The sequence below is a fragment of the Hyaena hyaena genome, unplaced genomic scaffold (genome assembly GCF_003009895.1).
Source record: "Hyaena hyaena isolate Hyena2069 unplaced genomic scaffold, ASM300989v1 scaffold_541, whole genome shotgun sequence".
Classification (NCBI taxonomy): Eukaryota; Metazoa; Chordata; class Mammalia; order Carnivora; family Hyaenidae; genus Hyaena; species Hyaena hyaena.
In genome coordinates, this window is record NW_024081174.1 from 349759 (window position 1) to 369044 (window position 19286).

The 19286-nt window shown below is 39.8% G+C and overlaps 1 protein-coding gene across 1 annotated transcript in view; it reads right to left on the reverse strand.

Annotated features, from left to right (window-relative positions):
• Positions 1–2084: 2084 nt before the first annotated feature.
• The window catches only part of CCDC168 (coiled-coil domain containing 168), a 29134-nt gene continuing 11932 nt past the window's right edge, over positions 2085–19286 (reverse strand). The window contains exons 5-8 of the mRNA XM_039255713.1: positions 17619–18771; positions 8960–15170; positions 4670–8911; positions 2085–4555 (exon numbers count right to left, since the gene is read on the reverse strand). Coding sequence (XP_039111644.1) covers positions 2169–4555; positions 4670–8911; positions 8960–15170; positions 17619–18771 — 13993 coding nt within the window. The 3' untranslated portion in view covers positions 2085–2168. The remainder of the gene's footprint in view (positions 4556–4669; positions 8912–8959; positions 15171–17618; positions 18772–19286) is intronic.

The window sequence follows — 19286 nt, forward strand, 5'->3', positions numbered from 1 at the left end:
GCAGAGCCTGCTTGGGATTCTCTCTCTCCCTCTCTCTGCTTGAGCGCACTCTCTCTCTCTCTCTCAAAATAAATACATAAGATTAAAAAAAAAAAAAAAAGACTTAAAAGACCAGCCACAAAGCATCACTTTCTTTATATCCCAGTTCAAACAAACTTAGGAAATGACATCAGAAAATAATTGGAAATCTTCTGACTATTTGATATTAAAACATCAATGTTAGTTTTTAAGATGTGAGATGGTTATGTTAAAAAATGTTATCTTGAAGATATAGAAAGAGATATAGAAAATATTCATAGATAAAATTATATGTCTGTGATTTGTGTCAAAATACTCATGGAGAAGTAGATGAGAAGTAGATAAAGCAGATTTGGCTACAGGTTAAAGTTTGAGGGCTGGGTGAAGGGTACATAGAAGTACATCATAATATTTTGTCTTCTTGTGGTGTATGTTCAAAATTCTCTATAATAAAAAGTATTAATATATTCAATCTGATTGTCAAACTCCATGGATATAATTGATATAAGATGCCAAGACTATCATATTGATGCCAAAGTCTACTACATGCTTGTAGTACATATCTTTGGAGTTAAAGTCTTTTTATTGTTAAATATCAACAAGTGAAATAATTTCCCTATTTCTATTGCTAACATTAAAAATTGTGTGTAAATTGTATAAAATTATGTAGTTTAGTAAAAAAATGGAATGCTTTATAATTGCTTATGCTATGAAGCATGCCCAAATATTCCAAATATAGTAAATATATGTTTTTAAAAGAACAAGTAGCATTTATAATAAAGGAAGCATTGTTATTCCTAGCATTAATGTAACAGTGATATAAAAAGCTATCATCTGTCTTGTCATTTAATAATAAAATGATTAACATTATGGAATATTTATGAGCCCCCCAAATTTATTTTCTGAACGAGACCAATGCTTTATTCACATATGAGGAATAAGCCGGCACAAAATGCATTTTTAAAATATTCACTTGTTGCTCAAAATCTTGCTGCCCCACCCCCAGCCCAATCCCACAGATCTGTATTGTTCTTCTGCTGGCCCCTGGGTTGACTCGCGTTTTCTGTACCTCTTACAAGAGTTGGAGCAGGGGTTGGGGCGCCTGGGTGGCTCAGTCGGTTTCAGCATCTGACTTCGGCTCAGGTCATGATCTCGCGGTTCGTGGGTTCGAGCCCCGCATCAGGCTCTGTGGTGACGGCTCAGAGCCTGGAGCCTGCTTCTGATTCTGTGTCTCCCTCTCTCTCCGACCCTCCCCTGCTCACGCTGTCTCTCTCTCTCTCTCTCTCAGAAATAAATAAAACATTAAAATTTTTTAAAAAAAGAGTTGGAGCAGGGGTCATCAGCCCCAAGGGCAAAGGTAAGGTATGTGGTTGGTATCACATTCCAGGTTCTCAGTCACCTCTACCACCAGGTGAGCTTGCTGCAGCCCTGAGCCAGGGGCCGTGAGGCCCAGGGCAGGGAAGCGTGTGTGCAGGTGGTGGTGGTAAGAAGGCAGGCAGCACAGGTGCGCCGGGAGGTAGTGTCCCTCCCCCTGGCGGTGCTGCAGAATGACTTCCTGCCCCTCCCAGAGGATGTTCCTGCAAAGTGGCAGGTGCTCAGGAGTGAGAGCCTAATATGACTTGATTCTCACCCCCCCACCCCCACCCCGTGATGGCAGATGGGGATCAGATGATGAGGACAAAGTCATCATAGGAATCTAGCTTCTCAAAATCAGTACTTACCTCTGTATTTCGTGACATCTGGCATTAGTGAACCCTCACTGCTGTTTAAAAAACTCTCCCTCGATGCCCTCCCAACATTCTGGTTATTCTCTGCCAATCTCATTTATAGGCTCCATTTCCTTCAACTCATCCTCAGTCATTGGTGTGGGATGGAAGGAGAGCTTCCAGGTCTCCGCTCCTCCCCTGTGGGGTTATGAGGCAGCATAAACTAAAAGGAGACCCCGCTGCATGGTGGGATCAAGCCCAAAGTCATCTGCTTTTGCTTCCCATCCTCCCAGAACAATTGTGCAAATCTACCACAGAAATAAAACATAGCGGTTGAGAAAACACTTCATGAAAAGACCATTTGACTTTATCTGATTTTATTTTTCACAGAATACCACAGTAACAACCAGCTTTCCACTTCAGGTGAATCTAGATATGGTATTGTCAATTTGGATGAACTAGACTGAAGGACTCCAAGAGAGACCCCAAGAGCTTTTTGGATGAAGTCCATATATTGCAAGAACTTGAAATCTTTGCCACTAGAGGAACTCTGAAGTTTGTCTTCTTTAAAGTTCTTGGGGGAATAGTCCAGCGAATGGTTTGGGGCATAATCTCCAGTGAATCTGCTGGAATACAAGCATAAAAAAATGGCTGGTTTTGTTTTCTTTCAAAATGGAAGTAGAGGTCCTCTCGATGAGGCTTTGATGGTAACTTAGGTTTGCCTGGGTAATGATTCGATTTTTCGAACTCATAATTACATACGTTTTTCTTTCTTGTGCATTTCTCTTTATTCTGTGTATAACTGTAATCACAGTCCCAATGCATGTTGTTCTTTCTAAATAAATCCAATTTCGCCTTCTTTCTTTCTTTGCTTTCAAGATGCCTGTAAGGTTTGCCTTGGCTTTTTGTAAGATGTAATTTGATATTTGATTCCGTTAAGGGGACTAAGGAGTAGCTGGTTCTGTACCCTGTGGTCCATGAAGGTTTCTCTTCACTGAATGGAATGGAAGATGATTTAGATGGAATGTCTACAGCACTTAACGAACCGTGGCACAACCAGGCGGGAAATGGCATCTTGTCAGATGACCTATATTTCCCACTTTTGTGGGATTCATAAGAAGGTGTCACACTTGAGGAATGTTTTCTACAGCTTCTAATATGATGATGGGAACCTGAATCTTCCCTGTAAAATGGTTTCAAATTAGTTTTGTTTTTTCTCATCTTGTAGAAATTTTCCAAAGGAATGCCTCTCTGTAATTCAAACAGAATGTTCTGGGATTCCTGACTTAAAAATGGTCTGGCTTCTATAAACAGACATTCTTCACTTCCATATACGTCAAGAGCTGAGCATTCCTCCAAGTTGGCTGGACTCTGAATATCTGTCTGACTCTCCGTAAAATCTTCAGAAATCTGAACTGAATGGGAATCAACTAAACTGGGAGTACTTTCCCGAGTCTTTGGATCAAAAGATTTATATGTATCTGTTTCTTGAAACCACACATGACATTGTTTATTTTTTTCTGGAGTCACATGAGATCTTAACTCGGAAAGAACTGTACTACTATCTTTCTGCGCTGTGCCATGTTGATTAGGGTTAGAAGCACACGCATGGGTCGGCTCCAGGGGTTTTTTCATCAGTGATGAGCTTCCATGGGGACTTTGCTTCTTGGAAGAGATGTGCTGTTGTTCTGTGTCAGTGCAAAGACCACCTCCACTTTCTCCCCTGTTCTCTATATTTTTACAAACTGCAGCTGTGTTTAACTTAAGAATATGTTTGGGAAGTGCATTTGGTTTAGAGAACATACTTTTGACTGAAAGCCCCAGTAGAAAATGAAGGTATTTGTATCGCAAATCAAGATCTATTTGATGAAGAGAGTTTTCCTCAAAAAGTAACAAAACTTTGTTTTTTTGTTTTGGTGCTTTGACATCAGAAGTAACAAATTTAGATAAAGGTTTCTTTGTATTCTGAGTACCAGCCATTGTGTAAGATTCTCTTACAATTCTGGGAAAGGCTTTCATTTGAATCTCTAATGTTTTTATAGAAAAGTGTATGAGAAGTTTGTCTTTTTCTTCTGCTGAATAGTTTTGAAGGATAGGAGTCAATGGCATCTCATTAGCACAAGTCACTGACAATGCCCCGCTTCCTAGCTTTCTAACACTTTTTTGGTTTGTAATGATCTCTTTGTCGCCACTTGAAACATTGACAATCGATGTCTTCATACAGCGGACAAGAGGTGAATCCTTGGGGTATTTCTGTTTCAAGTTAGGTTCTATAGTATCAATCCCTTCTAGAGGCAAAAAGCACACTTTTTTAGGTCTTCGATGTAGCCTCCAACTGTTCTGTTCTGAAATAGACTGTTTTAGATAAAGGCTGAACTTTTGGAAAGATTTTTTTGCTACCTCTGGTATCAGATTCAGTTTTATTTCAACTGCTTTTGACTCTAAATGATTAGTGAGCTTATTGTTTTCTTCCAGAGGAAGACATTCTAAAATAGGTTTGGGCTGCAATTTGGGAGGTTTTATTATGGATATTATATCTGGACTTTCTGCAAAAGATGGTAACTCCTGAGCATCAGGTTTATGGGCTTTTACTTTTTCCAGTATATCCTCACAAATTGTGTCTTGGATCATATGTTTTATCTGAGATTCAAAGATATTCTTAATTGCTTCATAAAGAGGAAGTATACTTTTGGCAGTTATACTCTCTGCCATGACTTTTATTTCATTACTTTTAACTTGGGATGGTTCAGGCCCAGTTCCTGGAAAAGCTTTCTGTTGCTGGACCTTTTGTGGGGTTGTGTCCTGGATGGGTTCACTCTTAACTCCCTGTTCTGGTCGCAAGGCACACTCCATGGTATCAACTAGCTCAGCCCCATGTCGTGTTTCTTCTACTCCTGGGGGGGAAATAGTCATACTTAGGGTACTTTCCATGTGGGTTTCCTCACTGTCCTTTGGATCATCAGACATGAGTGGACACTCTGTGAGCATCAGAATGGGTTTGGGTGCCTTTTCTTCTTCCTCAGTCATAATCAAGTCAGGTTCGTTTCTGATCCTTGAGCTATCAGGATCAGATAGCTCGGTTTCCTCTTTTGTTTGTGGAATTAAAATGTTTCCCTTTGTTTCACTGCTGAGGTTTGCTCCTGATTCTGACAGTGGGTAGAATGGAAGACACCCTTCTTTTCCAATGCTTGCGCTGTTCCTCTTAATGTCACTAGTGTTTGGTGATTTCTGTTGGAATTCAGAAAGACAGAGCATCTTTTCTCTTTCTAGGTTTGTCTCAGATTCTACTGTTTCTTCAGTCTGAGATGAACTCATCGGGGAAACAGAAAGACTTCTGATACATATTCCTGAGGTATCTTCACGCCACAAAACTGTTTTCTTTGGTCTGCTGAAGTCATACTCTAATTTCTTTCTATTGCTTGGAGTACCACGTCCTGTGTTATTAAGAATCTGTGAAACTGGGTGATTTTGGATTTTCATAGCTAAATATTTGGGGCTCAATTCTCTTTTCAAATCTGCTATTGTTAATCTGCCTTTCCGGCCTTCAAATTTGAGAGAAAGAGGAATGTAGGCATAAAATGAATCCAGAATATGTTTTTGAAACATTTTTTGTGGCTGAATGTTTTGTTTTGCACCAGGGACTTCTAGGTCTTTTTTATGTTTTCGTTTAATTGGGCAGCTGTTTCCCAGACAAGTGATCACTGGAGTGTTAGCTGGAGATTCCTCTGCCTTTGGAGATGGAGTGTTCTGGTTTGCAGTATTTCTTGCGTCCCTTTTTATGTTCTCCTCCAGATCGGCAATGATGCATTTGTGCATTTCTGTTTTGTCCCTTTCCAGACAGATAACTATGTTTGTGTCTATTTTTAATTCCCCTTCTTCCATCTCTAATGGTTTTTGCTCCAGATTTATAGTAGTGCTAGTGTCCGTTTTATTTTTTCCCTCCAGATCTTCAGATTGAGTTGGAAAAGTCCAGTGGGAGGAAAGAGAGTTCTTAAATGATTCTAGAATGCTTTCCTCTTGTTCTGGCTCTGGCAATGCCTGCTCTTTTTTCCCTCCCAAGGTATCAAATATTGATATATCCATGTGTGTTCCTGGGCGTATTTGTATTCTGCGGTACACTGTAGTTTGCTTGCATACATCTGTTTCCAATGGTGTCTTCTGCCTTTCATTTTTAAATGGGAATTTAAGAGAAAAGTTGGAGTCCAGGCAGGTCTTATGTCCACTGTCAGACTGTAACACCACTTGCTTTTGCACAACAATCTCTTGTCCGTCTACAATTGGAGGGGTATCTGACTCTGTGATATTCATTTTCCCAAGAGACCCCTTTGTCTGTGGGGCTAATGCTTTGGAAGAGAGCATTTTGCTCATTTTATCATGATTTTGTACCTCTGTCTCTGACTTATCAGATGTATATGAATCTGAAGATCCTGGAGGTGCTTTGGATAGAGTTTTTTGTTGGTGGGCATCTTGCTCTAAAACAGAAAATCCTTTTGCACGTACAGGGGTACCAAATGTGACATATATTTCCTTGGATAGTTTCCTTGGTGGTGAAACTAAACGCTCAAGACTCATTTTATGGTTTATATTATCCATTATTTCTGTTTCTTTCTTCAGGTTTCCCATCTTAGCTGGATCCATTGTGGGGTAGGAGAGAAATGTTGTAAAAGCTTCTGTTTTGTATTTTTCTGGTCGAGCCTCTTGCCCTGTAAAGAAATACTCCAGCCTTTTCCCACTTATGTTACCAAATCCCGTTAAATAAATGTCCTCATGCCGTGAATTTAAAACTAACAGCCTCAAGTCTCCTTCAGATTTGACTCGTGGAGGTTCACTCCTTCGCTGCGCACTGATCATGAAGTTGGAGGTCCACTGCTGCAGTGTCTCTTCTTGCGGCCAAGAGTGTCTGGCTTTCTTCACAACGATTTCACTCTCACCAGCAACTGCCTCTGTGCTTGGTGTTTTCTGGGTATCTGATGGCTCCTGGAGATTCTGCTGGAGAGGAGAGGATCCCGTAGCCCCTGGTACATCTTTGTCTATTTTGCTCCCTGTGTCTAGATAAAGGGGAGGTGCTGATGGGATGGAAAGGAAAGTCCTTGTCAGAACTACAGGTAGCTCATCTTTACCTCTGCATACATTTTCCTTTTGTTCTTTAATGTTCAACACAAATCCCTTTGTGTTAAAGATATGTGAAATTGACGAAATCCTGGCCTCTTTGTGATGCATCCTGATCCTCATGTCTACTGTTTTCACTTCATACTTTTTTTCTTTCTGTGACGTATGTTGTTTCCTTTTTCTTACATCACAAACTGCCCGTGTATCTGCTCTCTTCTCTGTACCCGATAATGCTGAAATCATGCGTGGAAGTAGAGAGGGTCTCCTAATTCCAAGCCTTTTTTCATCTACTTGTGTACCTTTATCCAATGTAAGGTTAGCTGAAGGTTTGGAAACATAAATTTTTCTGAGCACTGTACAGGGTAGTTTACCTTGACCTTCATGTTTCTTTGGTTCTTGCCCTCCAATGATCAGATGCAATTCTGTTCTATGGAGCATATGTGAAGGGGGTGATTTCTTTGACTTCAAAATTATACCTGTGGTATGCATCATACTTCTCACATTTATTATTTTTTCCCTATCCTGCTCCTCTTCCTGTGGCACATGCTGTTTCTCATTTTGACTATCTTGCATGACATCACCACCAATTGCTTCTGTATGTACTATTTCTCCGGCATTTGATACTTTCTGCACAACAGACCTTGTAAGCACTAGCATTTCATCATCTACCTGTACTTCTTTATCCAACTGGAGGTGAGGGAGAGATGACGATGGCAAGGAAGAGTTTGCAAGAACCACACCTGGTTCATCGTTACTCTCTTGCATCTTCTTTTCTTGATGTTTGATGAACATGAGGTTTACTGTTTCTACTCTATCCCCTTCCTTGTTTGGGGGTATATGATGTTTTCCTTTTTGTGGGCTGGTTAAAATATCTCTAGCAATTGGCTCTACACTTTCCATGTCCTCAGAATCTGATGATTCTTGGAAGTTGACTGGGGAAAGAGAGGATCTTGTTAATATGGGCGTTCTCTTTTTCTCACCTCTGGTATTCTTGTAAAGGTGAAGTAGGGAAGCTCTACAAGTCTTAGTCAGTATTGTACCATCTGGCTCATGCTGACCTTCCCGAGCCATTCCCTCTTGTTCTTTAGTTTTCCACTGATGGTCACATAGATTGTATCTAAGTAAAATAGGTGATTTCTTTGCTTTTAAATACCTATCATTGGGGTCCATTATACTATTCACATCCACGTTTTTCTCTCCATCCCTCACTTCTTTTTGTAACGTGTGTTCTTTTAATTCTTTTACATCATTTGAAAGTTCTCTGTCAGTTGTTTCTGCATACTCTGTTTTCACTGCATCTAGTGATTGCTTGGACTGTAGTTGTGGGAGAGGCAGACTTGTAATTCTTACCCTGTACCCCTCTTCTTCTGTTGTACCAAATTTAAGATATGGGAGAGTAAGTAAAGAAGTATGCATGTTTCCAAGATTTTTAACTAGGTCATTTTTCTTTTTCTGCACCTTTCTCTCTTGCTCTTTAATTTTCCGCCGCAATTTTTTGGTACCAAGTATATGTGAAAGGGGTAATTCCTTTGCCTTCCGAGCCACACATATTGGGACCATTTTATCTTCACTATCTATTTTGAGTCTATCCTTCTCTTTTAACTCACCATCAAATGATTTAGTATATGCTTTTTTGCCTGAATTGGATGGATCCTGGATCTTTAATGGTGGAAAAGAGAATTGCGTTTTTTCTAACATGTGTTCCTTTTCATTCATTTGTTTGTCCCATTTCAGGTAAGATGGAGAAGGTAAGGAGGCACAGGCGTCCTTCTGAATCATTTCTGGTTCACTTTTGCCTTCTTGCACTTCTTTCCCTTGCTCTTTAATATTCACAGGTAGTCTCTTTCTACTGGGTAGATGTGGAAATGAGGATATCTCTGCTCTTAAAGTGATTATTGTGGGAAATCTTCTACCTTCCCCATCTTTTATTTTTACTCTGTTCTTTACCTTTGTATATGGCATAGGTTGATAAACTTTTATTACTACATTGGATGAGCTAACACCCTCATTGGAATCTGCATGTCGGGTTTTTCCTGCATCTGATGACGTGGGGCACAGTGATTGTGAAGGAGAGGCTCCTATAATTGCAAGTGAGTCTTTGTCTTCTTTGGTTCTTGTGTCCAAACTGTGGTGAGATGGAGAAGGTGTGGAAGGAGGAGTCTTTGTAAGAGCCACATCGGGGTCTCCTGTTCTTTGCTGCTCCTGGTTTACTTTCTCTGTCATGCTCCACTGTGGTTCCTTTCTGTTGTTCAAAACATTGTGCTCAGTAATACTGAACACATGAGGAGCTGGTGATATCTTTGCCTTAAAATCTGTGTCACTGGGTTGCATTGAGCCATTCATGGCTTCTGTTTGTACTCTGTTCCTATCTCCCTGTTGTGGGTGTTGTTCTCCTTTATTCACATGGCTATCGGGTGAATCTGTGGGTGCAGGTGCTATTTGCCTTGTAGGCAATGATTCTTGGAGCTCAACATGTGGCACATCATTTCTTATTCCTGGTTCACCTCCCTCATCTTTTACTGTGTCCCACTTAAGATGAGTTGAAGACGTGATAAAAGGATGGATTTTGCTCAGAAGCACAACGGTTTCCTCATTATCTTCTTGCCTCACTTTCGCTTGTTCTTTGAGGTTTACTTGCAGTTTCTTTGTTTTGAGTATAGGGAAAAGGGGTGATTTCTTTGCTCTCAAAGCTATGTACTTGGGATGCATTATGTCTCCCTCAAAACGATTTGCCTTATCCTCTTCTATCTGTGTCATGTCTTTTGTTCTTTTTGAATTACTTGAGATGCCATTCAAAGGTGGGACTGTATATTTTAATTTCTCAGCACTTGATGATTCCTTGTGCCATGAGGGTGGAAGAAAGGGTCTTGTTATTCCTTCCTTCTCTTCCTTGCCTTCTATACCTTTGTTTAATTTAAACTGAAGTAGAGAAGTTCTTGTCAGAAGTTTATCTAGTTCACTTCTTTCCCGTATGTTTCCTAATGTTTCTTGCATGTTTGTCTGTACTATACCTTGGGGACCACAACTCCCAGAGGTACGGAGCACAGGTGGAAGCGGTAATAACTTTTCCTTGGAAGCTGTGCCCTTGGGATACATTCGATATTTCATATTTACTATTTTTCTTCTATCTTCTCCTTTCTCTGGCTCATACTCTTGTACTACTCTTACATCCTTTGAGACATCCTCACCAGTTGACTTTGTGTATGCTACTTTCCCTGCATCAAATGAGTTCTGTAGGTATAGATGTGCAACAGCAGATCTTGTTATTCCCTGGATGTCTTCCTCTCCTTCTATTCTTGTGCCCAATTCACGATGAGTTAGAGAAGATTCAGAAGCCCAATGTGTGGGCAAAACTACTTCCTGTTCACCTTTACCTCCTCCATCCATTCCCCCTTGCTCTTCACTTTCTGCATCCACTTTCACCTGCTCTTTAAGATTCAATGCTGTGTCCTGTGAAAGTGCTTTCTTTCTTTTTAAATCTTTATCTTTTGGATCCATCACGTCTCTCTCGGCTGATATCTGTACATCATTCTTTTCTTTCTGAGACATATATTCTTTTGCTTCTTGTACATCACTTGTGACATCATCATCAGTGGACTCTTTATTTGCTTTTTTCACTGCATCTGATGATTTCTGGTATGATAGTTCTGGAAGAGGGTATCTTGTTACTTTGGCTGGAGAGTCTGCTGCTTTAATTCTTGTATCCAGTTTTAAATGAGAAGGAGCACTTATGCAAGTGCTGGTATTGGTCACAAGGACATTTGGCTCATCTTTAAGTTTTTGTATCTTTATCTCTTCCTCTTCAATGTCCAGCTGGGTTTCCTGTGAAATTGGTGATTTCTTTTCCCTAAAAAATACGGTTTTTTCCTTTTTGACTTGCTCCTCTTCTTCCTGCATTGTATGTTCTTTGGCTTTATTTTTGCTGTTTGAGATATCACCATAAATAGACTGTTTGTATGCTATTTTTTCTATATCTGATGACTCCTGGAGTTCTAGTTGTAGAAAAGAAGACCTTGTTTCTATTAGCCTCACTTCTTCCCCTTTTATATTTATGTCCACTTCTGAGGAAGATGGAAAAAAGGTAGAAATACGAGATGTGTTCCAAGTCCCGACTTGATTATCTTTGTCTTCCTGCATGTTTTTCTCGTTTTCTTTAATGTTCAACTGTAATTCTTGTGCAATCAGAGACTGTTTCGCTTTCAAACCTATTCTTTTGGGTTGTTTTATTTCTTCCAAAGCCATTTCTACTCTTTCTTTCTGTGGCATATATCTTGCTTTTTTTATACTGCTTAAAATATCATCAGTTGGCTCCTCACATATTCCCATTGCATCTGATAATTCCTTGAGTGTCAGTGATGGAAGACAAAATCCCATGATTCCTCGCATGAGGATCTCCTTTATTTCAGGAATCCATTCCAGGTGTGGTGAAGAAGGAATGGAAGCATGGCGCTTATTCTGAACTATGTCTAGATCACTTTTATCTTTCTGCATCATTTCCTCTTGTTCTCTGTTGTTCCCCTGTGGTTCTTGTCCGTGCAGTATGTATTTCAAAGGTGTTTTCTTTCCTTTAAGAGTGACACATTTGAGGCCCGTTATGTTTTTCACATATATGATATTTTCTCCACCTTCCTTTTTTTCCTGTGTTAAATGTTTTGATTCTATTACATTGCTTAAACCATCTCTATTAATTGACTCTGCAAATAGTGTTTCCCTGACATTTGATGATACCTTGACCTTTAGTGGTGGAAGGCAGCTCTTTAGTATTCCTGACTTATCTTGCCCTACTTTTATTCTTGAATTCACATTAGTTTGTGATAGAGATGGTAAGGGAGCACACAAGCTTGTCAGTTTCATACATGATTTACCTTTACCTATCTGCACCTTGCTCTCTTTACTTGTAATGAGTGAGCCAATTTTTTCTGTACTTGGAATGCAATCCACAGTGCTAACTACTTCTTTTGATGCCTTCTCTTTACATAGTATCTTACTCTGAAATATATTCCTCAAAGAGTGAGAAGCAGGCTTTGGAGAAATCTGGCGTATACATTCTGGTTGCTCTTCTTTTTCCTCAACAGGCAAGCCAATTCCTTCTGTATTTGAAGTGTCGTACATTGGGGCCTTTAATACTTTCTTTACACATGGCAATTTAATCTGAAGTACTTCTGTCGAGGAATAAGAAACAGATGTTGGAAGAGCCTTGCATGTACCTTCTTTTTGAAGTTCTTTTCTTCTACTATGTAAGTTAACTCCTGAGCATGGAGGTTGATCTAGTGGAGTATCCACTTCATTTGATGCATTGTCTACCACTGAACTCAATACTTTTGAATTCATTCCTTTTGCTGACACATTTTTCTTTAGCGTTTCATGATGGGGTTGATGCAATATGTATGAAGAAATGGATTCCAGGATATTTTCTTTATTATGGTTAGACCTATCTAGTTGCTTCGCCATCAGTTTCTCAGCAAAAATCATTTTCTGTTCATTTAATCTTATTGGACTATCAGTTAGCTTTGATTGTTCTTTCCTCCATGGATTTACATATAAATTTATAGAAATTCTTACATCTTCTTTCCTTGTATTTACTGCCTGTGTTATCTGAAAATGGTTATCCCTATGTGGGCAAGATACAGAATCCACAACATTTTCAGGAATGTCACCTGGCTTCACCTCTCCTTTCTGCACTGCAGATATATTTTGCTTGGCTGCCAGACTGGTATAAAGAAACTTCTGTCCTTTTGAGCCTTTCAAGATATCAGTTTCTTTTATATCTTCTCTTCTCAATAGATGTGAAATATTTTTTTTGTTAGTGTGCATATCTTCCTCAGCTATCTTTCCTGTGTTTTTAAAACGAAGAGGTTTCATAATGGGGTAGGCAACAGACTCCAGATTTGTCATTGAAATACTTCCTTGTTTTGGCAATTCGTGCTCCCTCCAAGTCTTCCGTTGAGAAGCATCCAACTCTGTAAGAAACATATTCTGTCGTTTTGAACTTAATGAAGCATTGGTTTTCTCTGATATTTCTCTTCCCCGCGGAACTGAAACCAAACGTTCAATGGCATCTACATCTTCTTCATTCACTCTTTGTGCAACAAGGAATACACATTCTGTATGTGTTCTAATTCTTGGGATGTCGAACCTAGGGTAATCGATTTCCCTCTTCTGGGAAGCTAGACCAGGGTATACTTCTCTTTCCAACGTTACTCCTATTTTCACTTGGTCAAGCTCCTTCTTTACTTCTTGACTAATCACTAACTGATCTCTACATTGTTGGAGAACGTCTAGTAAAACAGCTTGGCGATTTTCTTTTTGCACTCTAATGCATTGTTTCAGTGTTTTCATATTTCTTGATACAGTATTCTTAATATCATTGGACGCTGAAGATGACATTTTTCTTTTGTTTAGTGATTTCTCTAGCGGAGGATTGTATATGGGATTTCTTGGCCTGGCTTTCTCCCTTTCTACTTCTGTAAATTGTTTAATTTGAGATGAAACAGATCTAGAATCACAAATAGTGCTCAGAAATGAATCTGTTACAGTTTTATCTTGCTGGAACTCCTTCTGTTTCTTAGTGTTATGTGTTTGTTCCTTTTTGTTTCTTCTGGTCCTACATCTTATAGTATGAAACAGTTGGGAAACAGGTGGCTTCTTTGCCTTCAATTTTACCCATTTGGTATGTATAATGTCTTTCACATCTCCTGTTTTTGCCTTACTTGTATGTTTTATGATTTGAGGATACACAGGTGTGCAGACAGAAACAGAGCTAGTATTTGCTTTGTTTAGTGCATTTCCCTTTTCAGAAGATTCTTCATAGATACCCCAGGTACTAGGTGACGGCTCCATTTTTATGTGTGAAAAAATAGGCATAGAATCATGTATGGATTTGGGGTCCACATATAATACAGTTTTCTCTCTCTTTCTGTCTATCTTCTTTTCCTGTTGCTCATTATTACTTAAAGCAGCATGACTGGTAGCATTAAGTATTTGTGAAATCACTAGCCTTTCAGTTGGCAACTCCATATGTGTTGGCTGTGAGAGATGGAACCTTGATATTCTGTCTATCCCTATTTTGAATCTGCTTTGCCTTTCGATGTCAGGGGTATCCGGTGTGAAGTCAATGGTATTTGGAAATGTATTAGCCACATTTTTATCTTGCCTCATCTGTTTCATTTTTGTTTTTAAATTGGATCCAGGTTTAGTCCAGTGTTTTGTGGTAAACTGCCTTCTGATTTTAAGTATTTGTGAAATTGCCGGCTCCTTTTTCTTCATAACTGGACATTTGATATTCAAGGTGATTTTCTCTCCTAATAACTGTACTGTGTTTATCTGGCTTTCAGAGTCAGATAAAATAGGTGTGAAGAAATCTAAAGGTCCCAAGAAAGTTGTGGCTGAGTTTTCGGCTAACTCTGCCTCTTTCTCTGTAGTATGACCCTGCAGATTTTTGTGAAGTGTTCTGTTATATAGAGTGCTCCTTGCTGTTGTATCGAATGAGTGTTTATCAGTCACTATCTTAGGTGGTGGAATATCAGTTCCCTCAGCAGCAGACAGGGATGCCTCCACCACACTTTCGATCCACTGTCTCTTTTTCATCTTGTACTGAAATGTGCACCCCTTTTTCTTTCTATGGCTTCCTGTAATACACCTTGTGGTATTAAGCAATTGTGAACGTGGTCGTTTCTTCGCCTTCCAAGTTACGTGGTTGGAATTTATTACACTTCTCTTGCTTACAAACTCCAACGTGTAGCTCTGGCTTTGGGGTACAGATGAATCAAGGCTGGAAAAATCTGTAGGTTTTAAGACTGTTCTTAAGTCATTTTGATTCCATGCCTTTTTCCCCATAATAGGATTATCCCATTTTCTCCTAGGATTTCCATCCCACAGAGGGCCACATTGTATTGAGCCAGTCTCTAATTTCCTTGCTTTCGGCAATGGAGTCTTTAGAACTTCCACACATTTTATTTCTTCTTGAGAAAGAAGACGTTTTTTCGCTGTTTCAACTTGAAGAAAATTCATCACGTGTCTAGAAACAGGCTCCAAAATAGTTTCTCTAAAGCATTTTTCTTGTCTCATCTTTTGTGCTGTACAAGGCAAATTCCAAGTCCTTCTGACTTCTGAATTATTCAGTTCAGATTTTGATTGGTGAGAACCAGGATTTTTCATTTGATGGGTGCTGAAGCTGCAGTGTTGCCCATCGTGTGGAACCGAATCCAATACCAGTCTTTGGATATTTTCCTCTTCCTTTTCATGTTGCACATTTGTTTTCATTGTGTTGCTTGATCTGTTTTGTGTGTCAGTTGAGCTGGCCTTCCATGCTTCCCTGTCACGTGGTGATTTCCTTAGCTTTGCAGAGATCTGGCGGGGTAGATTTACTCTTCGTTGATTCATCTCTGCTTCTGATGTGCTATGCATTTCAAGATCTATTTTGTTATCAGTTGAAACAGGTGTGGGAGACAAAAATGCATTAGCTACACTTTTATTTTCTTGCACGTCTTTTATTACAGATTCTAAGTTGCAGTCCTGTTTGTTTCTACAGTAGAGATTATCATGGTCAGTGGTATGAAGCATCTGTGAACAAAGCGGCTTCTTTGCCTTTATGGTCACACATTTGGGTCCCGTGAGATTTTTCCTTCCTGGAAACTTTAACACCTTTTCCTGCCTGATAGAGTCAGAGAAAACAGATGTTGTAGACATTGTTAGTAAATCTCTTTGCAACTTTATATGTTTGCTGGCAATGTGACCACTCATTTTCCTCCTGGAGCTTTCATCACCTGGATCTCCAAGCACTGAATTCCCTGATTTGGTAGATGGGATATTTTGAGTTTTTATGCCTTCCCCCTTGTCTTCAGGTTGTAGGGAAACTGCAGTGTAAGCATCCAGCTTCCTTGCAGGGCTCGCATTGGATTTGGTACCACAATCTGCTCCATCAGTTGAAAAGTAGTCAGAAACTGCATTCCCTGATTTTGGACATGGAATCTTTTGACCGATTCTATGTGGTATGTCTTTTTGTGGTGGGATATTCTTCCTCAGCTCTTCAGTATGAAATGGAATCGGAGGAGAACAAGTAGACTCCAATTTATTTTCTGAAGCCAGTGTTTGTCGCTGCACTTCCTGCTCTGTAATAAGCATATTTTGATCTTTTCTCCTTCCCATACTACACAGGAAAGGTAGACCTGGCTCAAATAAAACTCCAACGCCCTCTCTTTCTTTGCCACTTTGCCATCTTGATTCTGATGTGCTGCTTGAGTTGCTCCATTTATTAGAGTAATATGGACACAGTTTTCCCTCTTCCTGTTGCTCTAGCTGTGTAATACTGCTTCTATTCCTTAATGTGTCTTTCTTTGCTTTTGTTTTTTTATTCTTTTGGATGCCAGATGAAACAGGTATAGGTGAAAGGAAGGTATCTGCAGATATATCTGACATACCTTGAGATATTTCTGTGGCCATGTTTTCTAAGACACAGTCCTGTTCCTTTTCATGGCTAAGAGCAGCAGACCTAGTGATGTGGATCATCTTTAAACCTGATGCCATCTGTGCTGTCCCTGTTCTAGACTTGGGGATTTGTGCTCCCTTTCTCCACCCTCTAAATTCAGATGAAGCCGGTGTGGAGAAATCCAAAAACTTCAAGGTTCTTCCTTGTAAATCCTTTTGCAATCTTCTCTTTCCCTCTGGAATAGATCGTGCACGTTCCTTTCTAGGGCCTCTTTCAGATGGGATGTCACTCTGTGTTGTAATAATTAAAGATTCACGAATGGATTTCCCTAGCTCCGGAGATAAAATTCTTGGGCTCTTTGCATATTTTAAGCCTTTCTGTGCTTTTGTTCTTTTTAGGAGCTTCTCAAGTGAAAGTGAGTTCAAGATAGTGCAAGAAACACAATGCAATACGCTTTGTGTGAAAAGTGTTTGTTGCTGCAGCTCCTGAGCTGTGTTAAGGGGTTCTGGGATTTTTCTCTCTGCTGAATTCTCCAGTTCTAGCTCTGATTTCACACAGTGAGGTTCCTCCATTTTACCAGCAATGAAACTGAAGTGCTGAGAACTCCGTGAGGCTACTTCTTCATGTTGGCCTTTGACCTCCTTCATGCCTCTGGAGGCACGGCCCCTCCTGCCACTGGAAATGGCACACCTGGCTCTCTCTCCATCTGGTGATTGCTCTTGCTGTTGCCGTTCATGACTAAATCTCATTGTCCACGACACATCTGACTCTGCCTTTATTCTATTATGCATTTTCATGTCAAGTGACACAGGCATGGAAGAGGTGATGGCATTTAGGGCTATGTTTGCCATGGGTTTACCTGGTTTCATCATGATATTCAAGTTGCATTTGAATTGTCCTCTGTGGCTTGGTTTGCCACGTTTTGTGATATTAAGTGTCTGGGAAATTGGTGCTTTTTTTGCCTTCAAAGTTACCCATTTGAGACTCATTTTATTTCTCTTCTCTATATATTTTAAATTGTTTCTCCTTCTTTTCAACGCAGGTAAAGCAAGTGTGGATAAATCCAAAGACTCCAGAATAGTTGCTGGTAATTCTTGGGCTAATCCTTTTTTCTCTGCAATAAGATCTTCCAGTACCCCAGAGCACTTTATATGAATTAAAAAGTCAATAATCTGTGATTTCAGGGTCTTCGGAGGGAAGTTTTTTAGACAACCATTCCCTGAGATATTAAATATTGGTGAAATTGACGTTTTCCTTGCCTTCATAATTAGACATTTGGGACTCATTTTATTTTTTAAGGCTCTACATGTAAATGTCTTTCTATGCCTTTTCGATTCAGACAGATGAGGTATGGAGACCTTCAAAGACTCCAAGACAGTGGCTTGTAGATCCTTTTTATACCCTGTATTTTCCTCTTCACCATGACGGTACCGTTCCCCCAGGTGGCTACCCACGCTTGGGACACCATCCTTCATTGAATCCATTAAAACCTGACCAATTAGTGAGTGCTTTGACTTTGGAGGAGGCAGCTTTGAACTTACTATAGACACTGCACCATTGTGTGCCTGGTGGCTCTTCTCTGGCTTCTCTCCCTGCACTGAATCTGTAGGCTGCATTTGTTGTGGGATGTCTTGGTCTATAATAAAGAGAATTTTCCCACTTCTGTGGTTTTCTGATTGATGAAGGTCAAGCTCCTCCCTCTGGTCTGAACAGAATTTGAAATGCTGGCTGTACTGTGGAATTACTTTTAATGTCTCCTGTTCGCTGTTTCCTTCCTCCTCATCCTGAGCACTGCTTTCGTTGGTGTCATCTGAAGTAATATTCCCTTCATGTGCTGATACTGCTTGCTTTACTGGCTGAGCACTGAGACTCCTTTCTCCTAACAAATCTTTTTCTCTTTCTATCTTGTCATACACATTAATGTCAGGTGTCATAGACATGAAAGAATACATTTTAGCTGCCATTTTTTCACCATGATCCCCCTCGTTCATTTTGGTTGTAGGGTTACATCCCAATTCTTTTCTATGGTTTGGGCTAGATGCAACCTTGATATTGAATATGTTTGAAACTGATGGTTTCTTTGCTTTTAGAAGTCCATATTTTGTATTCACTAAGATTTCCTTGTCTGAATACTTGAAATTTCTCTTCTTTTTGGGTGTAGATAAAGCAAATAGGCAGAAATCAAAAGTCACTGTGTCTTTCTTTTCAATACCACCAGCCTGTTCCTTTTGGTGATTTGCATCAGATGGAACACCATATTCTCTTGCAGAAAAAAGGATCTCATCATTCTTCACTTCCTCTGACTTTGGAGGTGAAAACCTAGCGTAATTCTCTAGCTTTCCAAATTGAAGCTGATCCAGTATGGGGCATGAAGCAGAACCTAAAACGGTTTGTGTACCACGTATTTGTGGTTGTACCTGAAGATTTCGACCTCCTGGTTGTTTCGGTTGCTCGTCTGATTTGACAAGGTCAACATTCTCTTTCTGATATGTGTTGAATAGGAAGCCTTGGCTAGTCTCTGGAGTTGGTGACACTTCATGTTCCCCTTTCTGCTCTTTCCCATCTTTCATACTGTTAGATAAGGAACTCACAATATGATCTGGGCAACATACTTTCCCTCCATTTAGCAATTTCTCTTGTATTTGCTGCATATGATCAAGTCCTGTTACCCTCTGCATATTTGTCTGTACATTTAATCCGCTACTCATTTTTGTGTTGGGCAAAGTAGGCACCAGGCACTGAATGATACTGAGAAATGTATCTGCTGCATTTTTATTTTGCTGTGGCTTTTTCATCTTTGTTTTAAAATTGCAGTGCAGCCCCTTGCTCTGCGTGCCATCAAGCACATGTGAAACTGATGGCGTTTTTCCCCTAGTAGCTCTATATCTGCAATTCACTGTTATTTGCTTCCTTGCTAATTCTAATGTGTTTTTCTTTCTTTCATATTTAGAAACAAGGGGCTCAACGGAACCAGAGGAATGCAGGCATGTCACCTGCAAATCTTTTGGTAACTCTGAATTGTTTTC